General features: G+C 36.1%; 1 protein-coding gene across 20 annotated transcripts in view; it reads right to left on the bottom strand.

The window, feature by feature from the left end:
• The window catches only part of AFDN (afadin, adherens junction formation factor), an 88,503-nt gene that overhangs the window by 46,452 nt on the left and 23,825 nt on the right, over positions 1-18,226 (bottom strand). For 12 of the 20 annotated variants that reach the window (XM_017817495.1, XM_017817502.1, XM_017817505.1 and 9 more), the window contains 8 exons: positions 13,436-13,497; positions 12,353-12,558; positions 8,720-8,740; positions 7,841-7,986; positions 5,448-5,542; positions 2,552-2,817; positions 1,935-2,078; positions 608-806 (listed from right to left, as the gene is read on the bottom strand). In XM_017817495.1, coding sequence (XP_017672984.1) covers positions 608-806; positions 1,935-2,078; positions 2,552-2,817; positions 5,448-5,542; positions 7,841-7,986; positions 8,720-8,740; positions 12,353-12,558; positions 13,436-13,497 — 1,139 coding nt within the window. The remainder of the gene's footprint in view (positions 1-607; positions 807-1,934; positions 2,079-2,551; positions 2,818-5,447; positions 5,543-7,840; positions 7,987-8,719; positions 8,741-12,352; positions 12,559-13,435; positions 13,498-18,226) is intronic. The other 8 variants (XM_017817497.1, XM_017817514.1, XM_017817504.1 and 5 more) reach the window with 1 other exon arrangement.

Below are 18,226 nucleotides of genomic sequence, written 5' to 3'. Positions count from 1 at the left end.
TAGTTATAATAAAAGAAATTCTAATCAAATTGAGTAGCACCAGATAAAGATTATAACTTGTTAATTTAATGTAAATGCTCTGACAGGCCCCCTGCTTTACTTTCTCAAATTTAAGTCACTTTCATCCAATCACAAGAGCCATCTACTTGTCATCTGAAATTTTGTTTGACTACAGATGCCCAAAGCATACATTCTTACACTGATCGACACTGAAAGAACTATTTTTAGCTCATGTGGGTTTTTTTAATGTTATAAGAAAGGAGCTGATGAGCAAAAAAAAAAAGTGACAACTATTTAATTCACATTGGCTTTAAAAATAAAAAAAAGGTTCTGGAGCAAAGGCAAAACAAAGTTTCAGTATGCACTAGTAACTCAGCACTGCTTACTTAGAACCTTGAAAATGAATGAAAGGGGCAGGGAGAAAGGGTAAGGATTAAAAAAGCCTTAATAGTTTTAATGGGTTGCAAAAGTAAACACTTGAAGAACATAGTATAAGAAGACTGAAACACACATAAGGAAAAAGTGGTTCACATTTATCTAAAATGTATTTTGCATTCTGTGTGAATTACACCAAAAAGGATAATTGTAAAACAACCGAAGCACTAACCTCTTTGACAGAGTGGATCTAAAAATTCTTGTAAACCACTTGGAACATTTCTGACAACGTCGCAGGAATAGCCATCTTCTGGTAAAAGAAAAGGTAGCTGTAAGTCAGGATCCTCTTCCAGCTGGACTTCTCGGCCATCACTGCGAGCAAGTTCATCAGCCGTATTCTCTGCAACAGTTACTACATTCTCTATCAATTCCTGGACAGAAGGCAGAAAGACATTGTTACTGAAAAGGAATAATTTCATTAAGGAAAAAAAACCTAAGTCTAAGAAGATATTAAAACTGCAATAAAAAGAAATTTGGAAAATAAATTATCAGATATAAAACTTCATTGGCTCCACTACGTACAGTCAGTACACTGCATTGTTTTATTTTATGAAATCCCATAGATAATTGTGTTAGCAAATGTAACAGAAGCACTTATTTTTACTTCACTGTTTCCAAACTTGTGGGACATGTTTTTAATTGATTAATAATAATAATAAAACCAAAACCAATGGAATTCCACCTATGCGTTAACAGGAAATATAGGCTATGTTCTTCAGCAAGACTTTCTAGTTTGGTAGCCAATATACAAAAAATATCTCCAAGTCCTGTCCCCGCCAATACCTTTACAATGGTTGTACTTGTACCTTTGATTTAGTAAACATGTATCCAAAGTTAATAAGGAAAGGAATTTGTAGACAATGCATTCAGCTACATAAATATTAGACTGTCTTTGCCTTTTGTTTTTGAGATCAGTGAGCTATCAGAGTTTACCTTAAGAGTGTTTTTTACAATTCTGCCAGGAACACATTCTCTTTTGACTTTTCCCATGGATAAAACTTAGAATTGCCAGTTATGTTAAATATCAAGATATAAACCAGTTCCAAAATCAACATTATACATACATCTACATATAAGTTCCAGGTATCAATCTGTCCAAAGGACAATCTGTCTACTACCTGTATGAAGGGATTCAGGATTCATGGATTTTTACATTCCTCATGCGAAAAAGCTTAGTGTTCCTACTGCTTTTCTTTGATTTCTACAAATTACCAATATTTGTTCTTTCAGGTTACACACAACCAGCTTTTAGGGGTGCTCTGTTCTCTCCTCTACCGCCTTTCTGTATTTCATCCACCAACAGTATAAGGTGCAGTGACATCTCCCTGAGCATGTGCAATGTGGAGCAGTACCTTACTTTCTAACTCCATGTAAGAGAAATTCTTTTTAATATCCTACTCGAATCAGTGAAGTACACAAAGATAAAGCAGCTATTTACAGCCACTGTTTTTCTTCTCATTTATGTTAAAACTGCACAGTGAGGGATAGAAGAGACTTACTGTTGGGATGAGTGGTTCATCTGGAGCACAGTGATAATTCTGCAACAAAGCTTGTAGCTGCAGAGAATTCAGCTTAAAGCAAGTACTGTTAATATGTGGAACATCTGCATGTGAATATTTGTCCATGGTAAGCAATGTGGTTGCCTGGAGAGGGGGGGGAAAAAGTCACAGATGACAAACTCAAACCAAAATGAACCTTAAGCGTTATTTCTGAGTGTTCTTTAGACAAGAGAGAGGAAAAGACAAAGCAAGAAGCCCCAAAACAACCACTGAATATACATAATGTATCTATAAGATGAATAAAACTATGATAGATGAGGCATATCAGTTTTTCAGCTGTTTTTGTCTCTGTTCAGCATAGTTATAGCTCAGTTTTATAAACAGAAATGGAATAGTATGTTCACTAATTATTAATTTCACTTGCAACTTAAATGTTAATCATGTTGAAAACACATTTTGTGTCTTTTCGTGCTACCTCAGTGTTCCAGGATTGATTCACACAAACTACACTTGTCCACATGCTATTCTCTAGGAACACAGAATATGCATTCTCTTTGAATATTCTCTTTGAATATACAAGCATGTGAGAAGTGTTAATCACAAATACACACACTCACCTGCACTATTCTGCTCAGGTGACAATCAGCAGCCAATTCTAAACCTTGTTTTTCTGCCCAGGCTTCAATGTGGCCCAACTGTTGACGAACAATAGCTCCCCAGTAATGTGAACATAACCCTGAATCTGGGGCTGTAACTAATCTGTTAAAAAGCCACATGTTGATAAAGTGAAACAGCTGGGAGAAGAGCTGTATAGTCAGAGCAGCATTCACTCTACATCGTCGCAACAGGGACATAGCTCCAGTCAATGTATGCAGCACATCATCTACAGAGATAAAAAGTAAATCACATTCACATACTCCAGTGTACATCTGGTTTAGGCAATAAAAATATAATACAGAGACACTTAAAGCCAGTCTGGTGAATGCTAGCTGGAACCTACATGTATTTAAGGTACACAGACTTTCAGGAAAAAAATTACTGCTCCATTGTTTTCAAGAGGGAGCACCATTGAATTGATACCTGGAATGTGTTTAACTCCTGAAATGAAAATAAACTCTCGGGAGAAAATATTTAGCATGCAAGTACATCACTGGCTATCGCGACTGGGCTTCGCGAACGAAGATTTGAGGAGGGCTCTATCCATGTTTGTTACAAGCGCCGCTGGTGGCTAAAAAGACCAATACGAGACAGGCGTGTCCGGTTGCAAAAGGCACTGCAGAAAGCCTTAAATCACATCCTCGCTTCCGTAAACTGATTTTTCTATCATTTTTTATAACAAGTTAAAAACTTCATATTCTACTGTTTCAAATGCATATTGCAATTATTCCATAGCTTCTTGAAGTTAAGTATCAAACTGTACTCAGAAGTTTCAGCAGAAACTATTTACACTGTATCATGCACTTAAAAACCAGCAGAATGCACCTTCTATTTATACACTGGTTTTTTAAAGCATTGCTTAAATTTCCTTTTGCCAATTACTGCACTGCAATATTTATCTAACAAGCAATAGAGACTTCCCATTAGCGTCACCAAGAGCAAATGTCCTTCTTGGTAGAATGTATTTATGCAAGTAGCACTTCTATCTCTGAGTCTTCTTTTAAGGCAACACTTTAATCTGAAATCTCTATTGAAAAGACCATCACGTTAATTGTTTTTAGAACTGAGACACAGGACTGTGCCTGAAAAAATTATCCATAGGTTAATAGACAGAAATCTATAAAGCAGCTCAAAATAACAAATAATAACAGTATCTGCCTTTATTCCAGTATCAGTTTGTTACTTTTTCAGGGTTTTTGTCCCTGAAAGTACTCTATCTCACAGTACAGGGCACTAAAAACCCAACACTGCATCTTTGTAGTCTTCCTCCAACATTCAATGCAGGAAAAAAGCAAACACAGAAAGCTTTATATGCAAAGGACCAGAAAGTATCTATGAATTTTGCATAAATACCCTTCGTAGTTCCTCAAAATGACTATACTTAATCACTCTGCAGATCATCTTTACTTCAATTATTGAGGCATTAGAAGTCTGAGCACAGTCACTGAGCAGGATTACACACACAGTGGGATAGCACACATGAGCAGGGTGCTCTCTTGGACAGGAACAGCCTGGGAAGGTTTCATTGCTCCAAAGCAAGCATCATGTGTCAAGTATCAAGCCAGGGAACCTTGGTAGGAGTTTACAAGGCCAGTCAGCTTAACCTTAGTACCGAGGACGTACTTGATCAGACCCTCCCACAACATCTCTACAATGAAACTGCTGAGGTAAGGACTGGATAAGCTGATGGTAACATATGGAGAGAACTGGTTGGACCACTGGACTTGGTGGATTTCTGAATACAAAGTCCAGTTGGCAATCAGCTATTAGTGGCTTCCCTCAAGGATTGAGGCTGAGACTGATCCTGTTTAATGACTATTAATGACGTGAGAGATTGGACGGAGTACATTTTCAGCAAATTCACAGATGATGCCAAAATGGGGGGAAATACTGATATGCTGAAGGGTAGCAGTAATTTTCAGAAGGTCCTCAGTAGGCTGGACAATGGACTGACAAAGACTTCAAGAAGCTCAAAGGCAACTGCTAAGTCCTCCATCTGGGAAGGAGTAAGTCTATGCAACAGCACAGGACAGGTGCCATCTGGATAGAAAGCAGCCCTGGTGAAAATTATATAGAATCCTAGTGTGTCTTTGCTTGAAAGGTAGCCAGTTGCATACTAAGCTGTTAAGTTAGCAGCAGGGCAGCTAGCAGAAGGGAGAGAGGGAAGAAATCCTTCCCTATGAATTCAGCATTTGTGAGACTGCATCCAGTTTTAGACTCCCCAGCACAAGGAGGATACAGATTTACGGGACCAAATTCAGCAGAGACACACCAAGATGATTGGCAGCCTGGAGAAAAGGGTATACGAGGGAAAGAGAACTGGATTTGCTTCATCCTTGCGAACGAGAAGGCTAAGGGCACAGCTTATTGATGTCCTCCTCTACCTAATGGGAGGGCTCAGAACAAGATGCCTCTCAAAAGGTGCACAGTGATAGCACAGAACAATAGAAAAACCAACACAAAAACTGCAACATGGAAAATTCCAATAAGATACAGGAAAAGTATTTTCACCATGAGGGCAGTCAAACATCAGAACAGATTACTCAGAGGTGTTATGGACACCCATCCCTCAGTGGACATTTAAAAGTCTGAAAACCTGATCCAGTTTCACCCGCCTTGAGCAAGACACTCAATTAGATGAAACCCAGAGGCTGCCCTCCAGATTAAATTATTGCATGATTTTTAAATCACCTGAATGTCCCTACTGTCCTTTCTTATCATCCATACAAAATTGATCCAAACAATTTTCAAGGGTTAGGGCAATTCATGGATGTCATATCACTAGTAATAAACAGAACTTCTGTCAATAATTAATGGTATGTTTGGAAGACAAAAGAAAAGATTAAGTAGTCTAACCTATTTTAGGCCTCTGAGGATTATTTTCCTCTGGATCATCAAGGAATGCTGGCATGTAGTTATTAAGCTCTGACTGCAGACAATGAACCAGGTACCTGGAAGGGAATGGGGAAAAAAAATAATTAAATCCTGTATGTGCTCATTACAGATGGTTTTAAAGAAAAGAGATCTATCAAATTACAAGATTCTTGAAATCGCAGTGTTATGAATGTGACTGTAGGAAACCAAATAATACTTCTTAAAAGGCCAGAGAGACCAATTCTCCCACACTTTTCCTAGAAATGTTGCAAAAAGAATGCGGTTGTCTGGGAACAAGCACAGTCATTTAAATGCAGCATCACTACCGCACTTGTAAGCAAAGGTCACGTGCTACACAAAGAGATGCTGTCAGGCCAAACCTGGGTTCTGTAAGTTTGCAAAAATTATTTTTTCCAAACAGAAACACACTTTTCTCTGTTTTAAAATCTACCGAGAGTAGTATTAAAAAAAAAAAATAATTCCTATTCTGACTCAGCTTAAAAAAAATCCTGGAACAGCCCTAGTGTTTTGTGTGAGGAATTTTTTGATTCTTGTATTTCTCTTAACTTTACACTAAAAAGAAAAGCCTTTTTTAGTATTCTTTCTCTGCTATAATTAAACATTTTCTTTTACATTGTTTTTGTGAATTCATTTATACACTTTCTGTTAAGAACTGAAACTAAAAGGGAATCAAATTGTAAACACCTGCATAAAGGAAAATATGTCATGGCTTTCTAAAACTTCCCCTTCTGTTTCACTAGTAACATTCCTAATGAAGTATCACCAGTTGCTGGAAAATAAAAGCCATCGTAATTTCAACCAGTCCTGGCATATGCTAGTCACCATCAAGTAACATTTTCACAGCAGATTTCTGCCTGTTACCATCAAATAACATTTTCAAGGCAGATTTCTTGCTTTTCATGCTTCAATTGTGTTTTTTTTATTTGCCTCTTAAGTATATATTCCACAGTTCTACAAACGTTTAATACACGCATTTGGAATCTGCCAGTTACAGTGTACGTAGTGAGAATTCACACAACTAAAATTCAGAAATATTTTTGCATCCAGTCTGTTCATAATGCACAAAGGAAAATACAGCACCATTCCTTCCTAGCCACAACAATATTCTGCCTTCGATGACTACCTAGGAAATTGAAGTAGCAATGAGTTGTTTTGAAACACCAATGCAAAACACTGAGCTGTAGCAAAAAGGCACAGCTTCATTAACAGTTGGTAATTTAGAAATGCTATAAAAATTGAAAGATTTTGTCAAAATACCTACTTGCTATATGCTATTTGCCCATAATTTACCAAGAGAAAAAATAAATTTGTGGGAGTCCATACAAAGGGGTCTGGTGCTCCTCTGAAACCTTTTGCAAGTTCAGAAAGCAATGATCAGGTTTTACATACTACACATATTGTCCTTCAGAGAAAACAGGCACTTTTAAAGCTAAATGGTTAAACCATGGTTAGGTCTTCCATCCTGTCACAGTATAAAAAGAGCACAGAATATAATATTTCATATTACAGAAAAATGGAAATATATTTTAAATAGGCAACCTACTAGTGAAGGAAGGCTGGGTCTAAGTCACCCAAAGTACACTGGAGCTTCTCTAAACATTAGCTTCCGATGCACAAATTTGCTGAGAAATAGTTGTTTAGCAGTGGCTCAAGGAGAAAATAAATCTAAATATGAACAAAAATTAAGCCTTTCTTGTTGATTAGTGCTGTGTTCAGTCAATGTTGTTGTCTTTGCTCAAGGATCCTTTCCTCTGAGGGTTTCCCCTCCCTTTGGGTACTTCTTTCAAATTTTCTTTTAATCAGTATTGTAATTGCCTGAGCAGACAACCATAATTTGATTTTTACCCCAAGCCAAAACATGTCCTTCTACTTTTAAGAAAAAACTGGGCAAAAAAACTACTGAGAAAATCGCTATTTATGAGAATTATGAAAGTAGATTATAATTAGAAGCCCTTAAAGAGCACAAGATTCATTACTTTAGAAACCGTAAATATTTAATCCTATGTATTTGTATATTAACAGCAAAAATAACCTTTCCTCACATTCTCACATTACATTAAGAGAGAGCAATCAACACAAACTAAATTTAAATAACATTTCCTTAACATTTTCATTGGCAGCCTCAACTTTCACGAGAAAAGCTAACAGATGAAACTCATTGCATAACTCAGTGATCCATATTCACAAAACAAGGCAGCTGTCTGAATAAGTAACTCTAGCCTTTCTTCTAAGTTCTCAGATATTTACCAATACAAAAAAGACATTATTGCTATACCTACAGTTTGACAAAAATGTGAAGTTTTTCTAAAAACCATGGAATACAGTAAGTAAAACATTAAGTTTGAAAGCCTTACTTGAATGCCATTTGAACCAAGTGCGCCAAAACATCTTGTGCATCCACAGTAATTCGGCTAAGATCTCTGTCTTGCTTTATGAAATTCAGTAATTCAGATGCATTTGCCATCCAAAAGGCAAGTGCCCCAGCAATATTCTTCTGTTTCTGTAAGTGTAAAGAAGCAAGAAATAATACAGGGAAATAGTTTTCAAATAAAGCATGGCAGCTTAAAAAGACTCCAAAAGATAGACCAGTACCTCTCCCCATTTCACCATACATCTCTCAGATACCAGATATTTGCAAAATGTTTGCATGTAATATTGCAAGTGCTGTAACTAGTGAGTTCAATTTTAACATGTTCACTGAACACACGAACATCTGATAGAATGCCAATAGCCATATCAATAAAGCCACAACGTAAGCATCTAGTGCTAAGAGCTTATCAGAACGCAGTATCTGGTAATCTGTGCACTTTTAAGCGCATATTCACTACTGCCCACTGCCACGCTGATACTGCGCTCACTGGCTGTGATACCAGGTGATTCAGTATCAAGTACTGATCTATCTCACCATCTCCCGACCACAAATGCCAGGCCAGGCAACCTCAGATGAAATCCAAAGAATAGGAACCACAAACAACAAAAAAAGAAAATAAAGGGAAGAAAAAGAACTTTGGTCATTTCATATCCACATTGAAGTGCGTTAAGCAGAAATTATGGAATGCCGTAAAAGTTGCAAAGTCAAAAAAGGATTTTAGTACTGCATGTTCCAGTTGCTGAATGAGTGTTATGAACTGTTCAAGTCCAGTTGTTTGAGTATTGTATTTTGATATGAAAGCAGCATGAGAAACTGAGCTAAGCCAACATAGCTAGGATCAGTTCCCAGCAATATATCCTACCTGATCAACCTGGTCTACCTCCTGGAGAAAAACGGACGAAGGAAATCAAACAGAATAGAAGAAAGAAACTTGTGAACAATCATGAAAGCTTTAGAAATCAAACACTAAATATGAAGGTACAACACATGTTCAGAGTTATACACAGATGCATTAATCAGTAGCTGCGATGCAACTGAGCTCCTTTGAAAAACTTAATTATTTTAATAGGACTAGTAGCACAACAGCTATAAACTGAAGTGCCCACATGTCACAATTCATCCAAGGAATGCTTTATAGTAGCTGACATTCCAAACTAGTTGATTATTCCATGCTCAGTGTGCCCCTAGAACTTTTTGCAGGCAATGGGGAAACTAGCCATCTGAGTAACAGATCCAGGGAGCTATTTGCCCACACTGCTGCAATGGAGACAATATACAAACACATACAAAGAGAGACAGAAAACACCTACTAAAAAAAAAAACTAAAACAAAAACAAAAAACCCAACCAACAACACTCAAAAGCAAACAAAATACATAAAACACCTAGGACAAATTTAATACATGGCTTTTCAATTAAAGAACAAAAAGACCATTTTAAACAACAAAAGATTCAAATGAAATACCACACTACGTTTCTTAATGCTGGTACATATAAAAGTACACTGATTTAAGAGGGGAAAAAAAAAGAACCTAACAGATATGTTTGTCTAATTATCTAAAACTGAGCTCTTAATTATTTTTGGCTTTCTATTCAGATCTCTCTCCCTGTAACACAGTGAGTTTAGATGCAAATATTTGAGACAATATTTGCCATTAATTTTAGTTAGAACTCTAACCCCCAAATTTCTGTTTCTTTTCCCTTTCCAACCAAAGCACTCTGAACTGATTGAAGATGTGTTGGCACAGAACAAAAGGAGATGCTCCTTCTACAAATGAATGTTAAAATTTAAAAAGGGTGAAAAATGCCACAGAATGATTGGGGGGAAAAAAAAAAATCAGGATACAAAAAATGGTTTTTTTATATAAAGTATCTATTCCTAGTTTTTTATTGAAAGCTCTGAGCCTTCTCATAGATCTCTCCAATTTTATTCCTATCTCATATTAAATCATCTATAATATTTGCATACACTAATGAAGAGACTACAGAAAGTCACAGATTTAATTCCTTAGCAAGTACTTCTTGAGTAACTTTGTAAAGAGACTTTCTGATCTAGGCAGGCAAAATTAGAATCTAAACCATTTATTTCACTGCCACAGCACAGGATTTGTACACCTTCTCACTACTTCTGTTTAGGGTGCCTCTCTCCCCTTGCCTCCCATTTGTTTTCTCTCTCACACCCTCATATCTTTTTTAGTGCAGGAATGCTTTACAGTCAGACATACAAAAAAGGTATTGTGATACGACTTATTACATGGTAACTTAACTGTGATGGCCATCAATATAACTTATTTTACACCTTAGATGAAGAAATTTGACCTAGCTTAGCTCCTACTGTTTATACTCCACTAAGACAGGTCCAAGCTAAAGACATTTTACTGCTCATTATAAGCAAGGCATTTCTTTGTCTCCAGCCCATTAATCTTGAAACTCACTGAAGTTTTACTTTTTTGTCCCCCGTGTGATTTTCCCTCTTTCCTCCAGCTTCTTCAGCATGACATTTGAAAGAACCTCCTCCTAATTTTTATGTAACCTCCGACTCTTTTTGGTTTATTTCTTGCAACTAGGTAACATCTTTCACAAACCACAAATACACTTCCTTGTTGATGTGTTCCTTAAAATTTAGGTTGGATATTAGATTGCAACTGTGGAGTTACAAAACTGTAGAAATGGCCTTTCACAAAGGACAGTCCAGACAAACACTTGGTTTTAACAGTTTTGTAATAGTATTATCAGGATTATAGAAAATACAGTTGCTTGAAAAACAACCATAAGGCTGCACATGATTTGGGAAGCCCTTCTCAGTGGTGTAAATGAACATTTTCAGAGGATAATCTACCTTCTAGCTTTGATTTGTTTTCAAATCGAACTGATATTTGAGTCCAGCCCTCTAGTATCTTCCTGCAGTTACATGGTTAGTTGTTCAACACAAACAATGGAGAACATTATTTCTGATTTCCCACTGTACCAACCTCTGTCATTCAAAGTCTTTTTTGGGTCATTGATAGTATAAACTGAGTGACTTTTTTTGAATAAGAACTGTAACTTCCAGTTTATATTTGAAGCCTATCCTTTCTCTGTTTCCATTCTCCCAGCTGAATTGCTTATGTGCAGGCTCTTTCCAGCTCATTTTCTCCACTACAGCCAGTCTCCCCTCTTCCACAATGAGATTTTCCTTTTTTTTTTTCATAAAAGAACCTGAATATTTAATTTTTGATACCATTTCAATTTTATCTCATATCCACTGTGACATCAAGATTCAAAGCGACGTACTAGTTCTTCACTTCAGATTCCAACTGCCCTCCACCTTCAGATCAGCTTTGGAACATGCACAGAAGACTAATCTTTATTTTCTTACTGCAAAATGTCCTCAACACTGGCATTTTCTCCCATTCTTTCTTGGGGGCCTGTTGTATAAGTTTACAGACCTGTCTAATGATGACACTCCCCATGCTGAAAACTCCACTCTGTCTTTACAAAATGAGAAAAAAAGCTGAACAGTTTTGGTTTGCTGTGACTTGCATGCCACTTCTGTTGTTTACTTTCCTATTCTTCCTTAATCAACCTCTTTTGTAACACTTGCATTGTAAATTCTCTAAGGCAGGACTGATGCATTTGTTATGCTCTTACAGTGCTTAGTGCAGCAGCGTCCTTGCTCTATATAAGCTACTCTGGCAGCACTATTTGCAACAAATACACCTGTTTGAATAAATACAGAAGCATATTTCAATTTCTCCTCTGAGAAAAACCTGCAGACAAAGAAGTTGCAATAATTAATTATTAGAGATACCCAAACTAACTCCTTTTTGAGGATATGACCATTTTATCAAGTTACACAATGCAAGGTATTGTCTAACTTCACAGACAACCCAATGGATCTTATCCTGCATTCCTACACTAAAGAGAACTCACCCAGTGCTTCTGTAGAAATCTTGCACATATAGCAGCAAAAGCGTTAGACTACATATAAAATGTTGGAACATTTGAGAACTTGTATTTCTATTTATAAACCAATTGTGTCAGCTTGGTTCAAAGTTTTAATTGCCAGTTTTGTGGTTACAAAAGTTGTGAAAGTAACAAGATCAAAACTAAAGAGTCATGAATCTTTTTAACATGTTCACTTCAAGCATCAATCAGTGCAAACAACTGCTACCTATATGGTATTCTGTAATAGGCCCATCCAACTTGTTCTACAAGTGTTCACAGCCAGAAATGTTTGCAAAGATCTTACCTTCTAGAGAAAATTGACCTCGTCGGGGAACGTATCTTCAGAGCAACAGCCACTCCCTAACTTCCCACATTGCTCAGGAGAGAGTTTCTTAGCGCTCACATTACTCACTGACATAAAAGCAAACCTCCTTATGGGCAATCAATGTAGGTATTACAGTTTAACCCACTGTTGTTAAGGGTCAGACCAAGCAAAAGACTAAGTAGTTTGCTAGATTACCAACAGCACGTATGTAATTCCCTTGACATATTTTTGCAGAGTAACTCACCTGTATCACTCCTTCCATCATGTTCACCATCTTGTTGACTATTGCAATGACTTTGTGAGTACGCTCAGCAGGAGTGATGTCAGGTCTGTACTGGCTGGACAATACATACCGACATGTCATATACAACACATACGTAGGTGACAGCTTAAAATGAACTGTCGAGCTATTTGTGTAATTTATAATGGCAGATAAGAAGGCATCTTCAGCTGTAGAAAAAGAGGAAAAAAAAATACATAAAGCCAAAGACAGAAAGAAAATTTTCATAACTTGAGGCATAGATGACTTCTTTGGTGGGAGGGAGAGGGGAGACACTTACAGGAATTTGAACTCTTAATTGTCTATTATGTCCTACAGTTACTCAGGCATATTAACAACACACTTCTACAGAAAGATAGAAAATCTGAGCATTGGGAAACATTTCTGTACTATTTTCTATCTCTTTGCTGAGAATTTTTACCTTCAAGGGAACAGGAAAATGCAAGATTTCTCTTGTACATTTTATTCCTACAAAGCTTCCATACAAAAATTAAAAAAAATTAAAAATCAGTATTTGCTTGCTTACAGATCTATTTAGTTTCAAATATTTGGAGTCTGGACAATCTCTGGTATGATATTTTTCTACCAGATCTGAGGCCTTAAAAACCTGGGGAGCAAGATAATAAAAATGAAATTCTAAATGAAAATGTTAACCTAATCAAATTTAATATAAAATGGATTTTGACCAAGACATAATCTATTATCCAAGGCATAGAGAACTGTATAGAAGAAAATGAATACTGTTGAGGAGATGAGATCAGAATTTTTTTCACATTTTATTTCAGTATCTGAAGATAAAGAGTTGAAATGCAATTAGAATTAGATACGCATGAACCTGCCTCAATATCTGAAGTATCTGTTCACCCTCCCAATAAAACAAATTAGATTGTTTGATCTAGTTGTCTATCGAGATTGTCTGTCACCTGTACAGACATTATTTTTTTCAATGTTTACTTAAATTACCTGTAAGTTTTTAAACTCACTGAAATATTACAGTACAGAAAAAGGTGTCAACATGGTAGTGTTGTAACTTCACAATTTACTCACAGCTTTCCCTGAATTCAATACTGGCAGGCAGTATCAGTTCTGGTCCATGGGTATCCTGAGATCTAAAGAAAGATGAGAACAATCAAAACAAACAATCCACATAGATGATATGAATTCCACTGTAAAATGACAGATTTCTCCAAATACACTGGTTCCAAATGTTGACACAACATCCTTCCACAAAATGATCCTTTTTTTACCTTTCCTCCAGAATCATTCAAGCTGTGTTTGACAGCAACGCAATAGATCAAAATACAGACTTTAACTATCGAGTCTGTGATATTAATGAACACCCTCTTCTGCACTGCACACAGCAGACTTACAGGATCAGTTTGCCATCTGCTATTGACAGGATTCAAATAACAAATTATTCATGGACACATGAAAGAAAGTGAATGAAGCTTTGTCTGGAACATCAGCTTGGTTACAACAAATGTAGTTTGCTGCCTTTAATGCCCTCAAAACTGATGAGGACTTAGAGAACCTATTTGTACTTTTTTCTGGTAAGGAGGAAAAGAAAGTCAAATCTAGCCCCCAGCCTCACCTGGTTGTTGCTACACTACATTAAGAAACAGCAGTCATCACACGAGCCCCAGAATTACACCCTCGCTGTAACTGACTGTAGGGCTAGTTCTTACCACTACCCATTAGAGAAATCACAAAGTAGAAAACTGAACAAAATTTGATTTTTCTGGTGTCTGCAAAAGGTGAAGCACTTTTCATAGAATCATGTATTTCATAGAATCATCAAATATACTGAGTTGGAAGTGAACTCACAAGGATCATTGAAGACCAACTCCTGGCCCTGCATAGGACAAGAGTCACATCATGTGCCTGAGAGTATCATCTAAATGCTTCTTGAACTCTGTCAGGCTTGGTGCTGTGACCACTTCCCTGGGGAGCCTGTTCCAGTGCCCAATCCCTCTCTGGGTGAAGAACCTTTTCCTGATATCTAACCTATCATTCCTCCCTAACGTAAAAGCATTAAATGAGCTGTTCTCTGCAGTTGAACACCTATTTTTCGGAAATTAGTAAAAGCAGCTTAACCTTATCTTCATGCAATAACCATTTTTAAGCACATGTAACACAGGTAGCTTTCAAATACTTTCCCCAGCAACTTTTATAAAGAAATTAATGTAATATAATTATATAAACCTCATTCTCCTGAGTATTATTAGTTCTGCCACAAAGCAGAGATAGGACATTGAAAGCCTTTATTCAGCTGTCTCCTGTAGTAAAAACAAAACAAATCAAACAAAAAAACAAAAACAAAAAAACTTTGAAGGTTGATATTAAAAGATCTAAAATTAAATTTTAGCATATTAAACAAAAAAGTTAGGGGTTTGCGGGGGTTTTGTTTGGTTGCTTGCCTTTCTTTTTTAAACTTGCAAAACTTTAAACCAGCAGAGAGAACTCAGTTATGCCATCTAGATAATACCTATATTAAGCAAATCCAAGTTCTGAGGAGCTGAAAGTTAAGAAACAGCAGTCACAGCAGGGCAATATGTACACAAATTTCTGCCAGTTCAGTTACATTTCAAACATGACAACATGCTCTCTTTATGAAAAGCACTCATCTGGTGTGTAAATTGTAGTATTTCATCTCTTTTTATTGCTATAAATCTAAAATGAACTAATTTCTAACTATCTCCACACTGTCAAGAGTGCATCATCTTCACTGAAAACTTAATTAGTTCTGTAAAATACTAATACACAGCATTATAAAGCAGAACTATAGTGACAACTCCAGAAAAATTTCTAATCTGTCATTAAAGGAATGGTAATAAGGCATAGAAATATTTTAACAAACTGGCTAGTAAACCAGTGACAGATTGCAGCTGAAGGATTTATTTTATTTTATTTAGAAAAAAATTATATTGATCTCTTTCAGCACAAATGAAGGAACAGGATTCACAGCCAATGGGAGACAACGTGTCGAGTGATGAGAGCTGATACGATTAGTTAAGGATTGCTTACAGAAATTTGGAAATCAGCTTTCAGAGACAAGTTAATATGAAGTACTCTTCAAGAAATGTTAATTTAGTTTTACCTGTAAATTAGTTATCTAGGAACAGATGTAGTAACTCAATTATTTAACTACCTTAATAGGAGTTCCCTTCAACTAATCACAGAATCATAAAATGGTTTGGGTTGGAAGGGGACCTTGAAGATCATCTAGTTCCAACCCCCTGTACCATCTTCTGCCTTTGCCTAAGCATACATAAAAGAAATGCCAATTAAGCTTTGCAAATTAGAAATCTAAGTTAAAATAATTCTCTGTGCTTCTGATATGATAGCAGCTGCCCAACCTGTTTTGTTACTGGATACATTTTAAGTATATATTCTCTACGTGCTATTCTTTTATAGATAAAGCCTCTCTATGGTGATGAAATTCTTTGAGCTAAACCAGTCTGAAAGTCTAGTTAGGTTATGTCTGGGAGGGCCATAAAATATTGATTAGGGGTTGCCTTCTCTCTTAGTATAGTATCAGGTAATACTACACTTTAAAATTGCATTCAAAACAGTACATTCTCTAGATATTTCTGTATTCTCCTAGATTGTCTCTGATAAACTGCATAAAAATGAAAATATCCTTGTGTGATTGTTTTAGCCAGCCCACTAGGTATGTATAAATTTTGTAAAGCATGTTAAAATTAGGAATCGGGTGAGTGTCTGCATTTAGTTAACACCACTTTTCTATCACTATTCTTATTTCCAGCCAATCACATCTTTAAGAACTCTTGAAAGGTATCAAGGCAAAAATGATCTTTTCTGATTTTTATTATATGCTTGCCCATATTAATTGTAGTCAGTTATCTAATGAGCATGTATGACTGCAATCTTTAACTACACAATCATTATATTTTATTTCCAAGAATCACATTTCAATCAGAACAACTATACCCAATAAGTAAACTGGAGTTATGCTCTCAGTTCTCAATTAATTTTCTTTCTAGAAATGAAAAAACATGGCAGTCAAGTTCTAATCTTTGGTCTTCAACCCATTCAGTGAAGTTGTAGGAAAAAAAGTCTTATTTGTCTTATTATTCACCTTTGAACAGTAGTGATGAACACACAAAAAGTAGACACATGGGGTAATATGGGGTGGATTAGTTGTAGAGCAACAAGAACCTGCAACTGCTCAGTGAAGATTTTTTTTGTTTTTCAAACTAATATAGCAGTTTATGATTACTATCCTTACAGTTCACAAAATGAGACCAGAGTATCCTAGAGGAAACCTAATTAAAGATCCACAAAATACATCCACAAAAGGGAATAATTCAGTGTACTTGAGCAACACACTGCCTAATTTGCCAAGACCTAATTTGACGCTCTGATTTTGCTAATTTGTTAATCTCAACACAGTGAATCTATCAGAGAAAGAGCACATGATAGAAATGCTGTATTTAGATTAATAACACTGGGATTACACAACACATACTATAGACATGTAACATATATACAGAAATAAAGTATCAATGCCAGTGCTGGTGATAAAAATTTCTGTGGTTGTAGTTATCACAAATTTAGGTGTGCCTCTGTAAAAATACTTCATGCACAAAGGAACCAAGGTGAAAAAAACTGTAAAGACTAGCAATGAGTACTCTCTTTAGAAAGAATTTAAAAAGTTTTTAAAAATACAACAAAATAAAGCCAAAATGCACCTCACATATGGTTCTGTGTTTCTGAAATAAAGAACTATAGCACAAGATAATCCTCTTCATAGATATTTAATCATCTTCACACACATACACAGACCAAGAAATACTAACAGCAGCAGCCTCAAGAACTTCTGAAAGGCTATGAAAAGTTCAGAAAGAAGTTTTGGTCTTCTTTTATGAAAGAGGAAAATTACAGTTAAAAATACTAGTAATTCAATAAGGAAGAGTTAAATCTTCAGTAACCTTAATAAAAGCAGTTCTGAAAAAGAATCTCAAAATGCCCATACTCTACCAAGAGACTGCAGAGTAGAGCCGAGTTATATTCTACTGCAACTTCACTGAAAGTATTTAAAAGATTTTCTTACTACAAAACGCTTGAACATTCAAGTTCAGGCAGAAGCACAACTTTCTGCTCTTTTTTGATTGTATTTTTTTCTACCACTCACATCTCTGAACTCTGTTTTCTGTCTAGTGAAAAATAAATCCATCTAAGGGTACTAAAAGCTTCATACTACAAGCATTACAACTTGAATCACTGCACGTTTTATCCCTGCAGCACATTTACCTTACCTTTCATCCATTTATCATAGCTGTTCATCTAAATTTAAAAGCTGATTTATGTAGACAGCAATACAATCCTGTATTTTTCTAAAGATTTGAAAAAAATTCTGTTCACATAATCACTGATTCACTGAGGTGTGATAGGAACTCTAGAGATTGTTTGGTCCCATTTCCCTGCTCAAAATGGGGTCAACTAGAGCAAGGTGCTCACTACCCTGTCCCCTCAGGTTTTAAGTATCTTAAAGGACAGAGTCCACACCTGCTGACAACACTATAGTAGAAATAGCAATGACCTGGTTATTTCTCTCTCCAGAGGAAATCACAACTTCTTGCCACTGGCGAATGAAAATTTCAAATAATTGTACCTTTGTTATTGAAGACATTTCATATGACATGCCTAACCACAAATCAAAATGATGTGACACAATTGTCAGCCTGACTTCACAAAGAGAACTGCAAATAAAAAAAATAAATAATCCTTCGCTTCAGTATTCTGTTAAGTATTTTGAAGTTTTTTGCTTTGCTTGTTAATTCTGAGGTTTATTTGGAACAAGATCTCAAAGAAAAC

This window comes from Lepidothrix coronata, unplaced genomic scaffold (genome assembly GCF_001604755.1).
Source record: "Lepidothrix coronata isolate B3197 unplaced genomic scaffold, Lepidothrix_coronata-1.0 Scaffold61, whole genome shotgun sequence".
NCBI classification, from domain to species: domain Eukaryota; kingdom Metazoa; phylum Chordata; class Aves; order Passeriformes; family Pipridae; genus Lepidothrix; species Lepidothrix coronata.
Note: the sequence above shows the minus strand (reverse complement) of the source record. Positions and strands in the feature narration are given on the sequence as shown.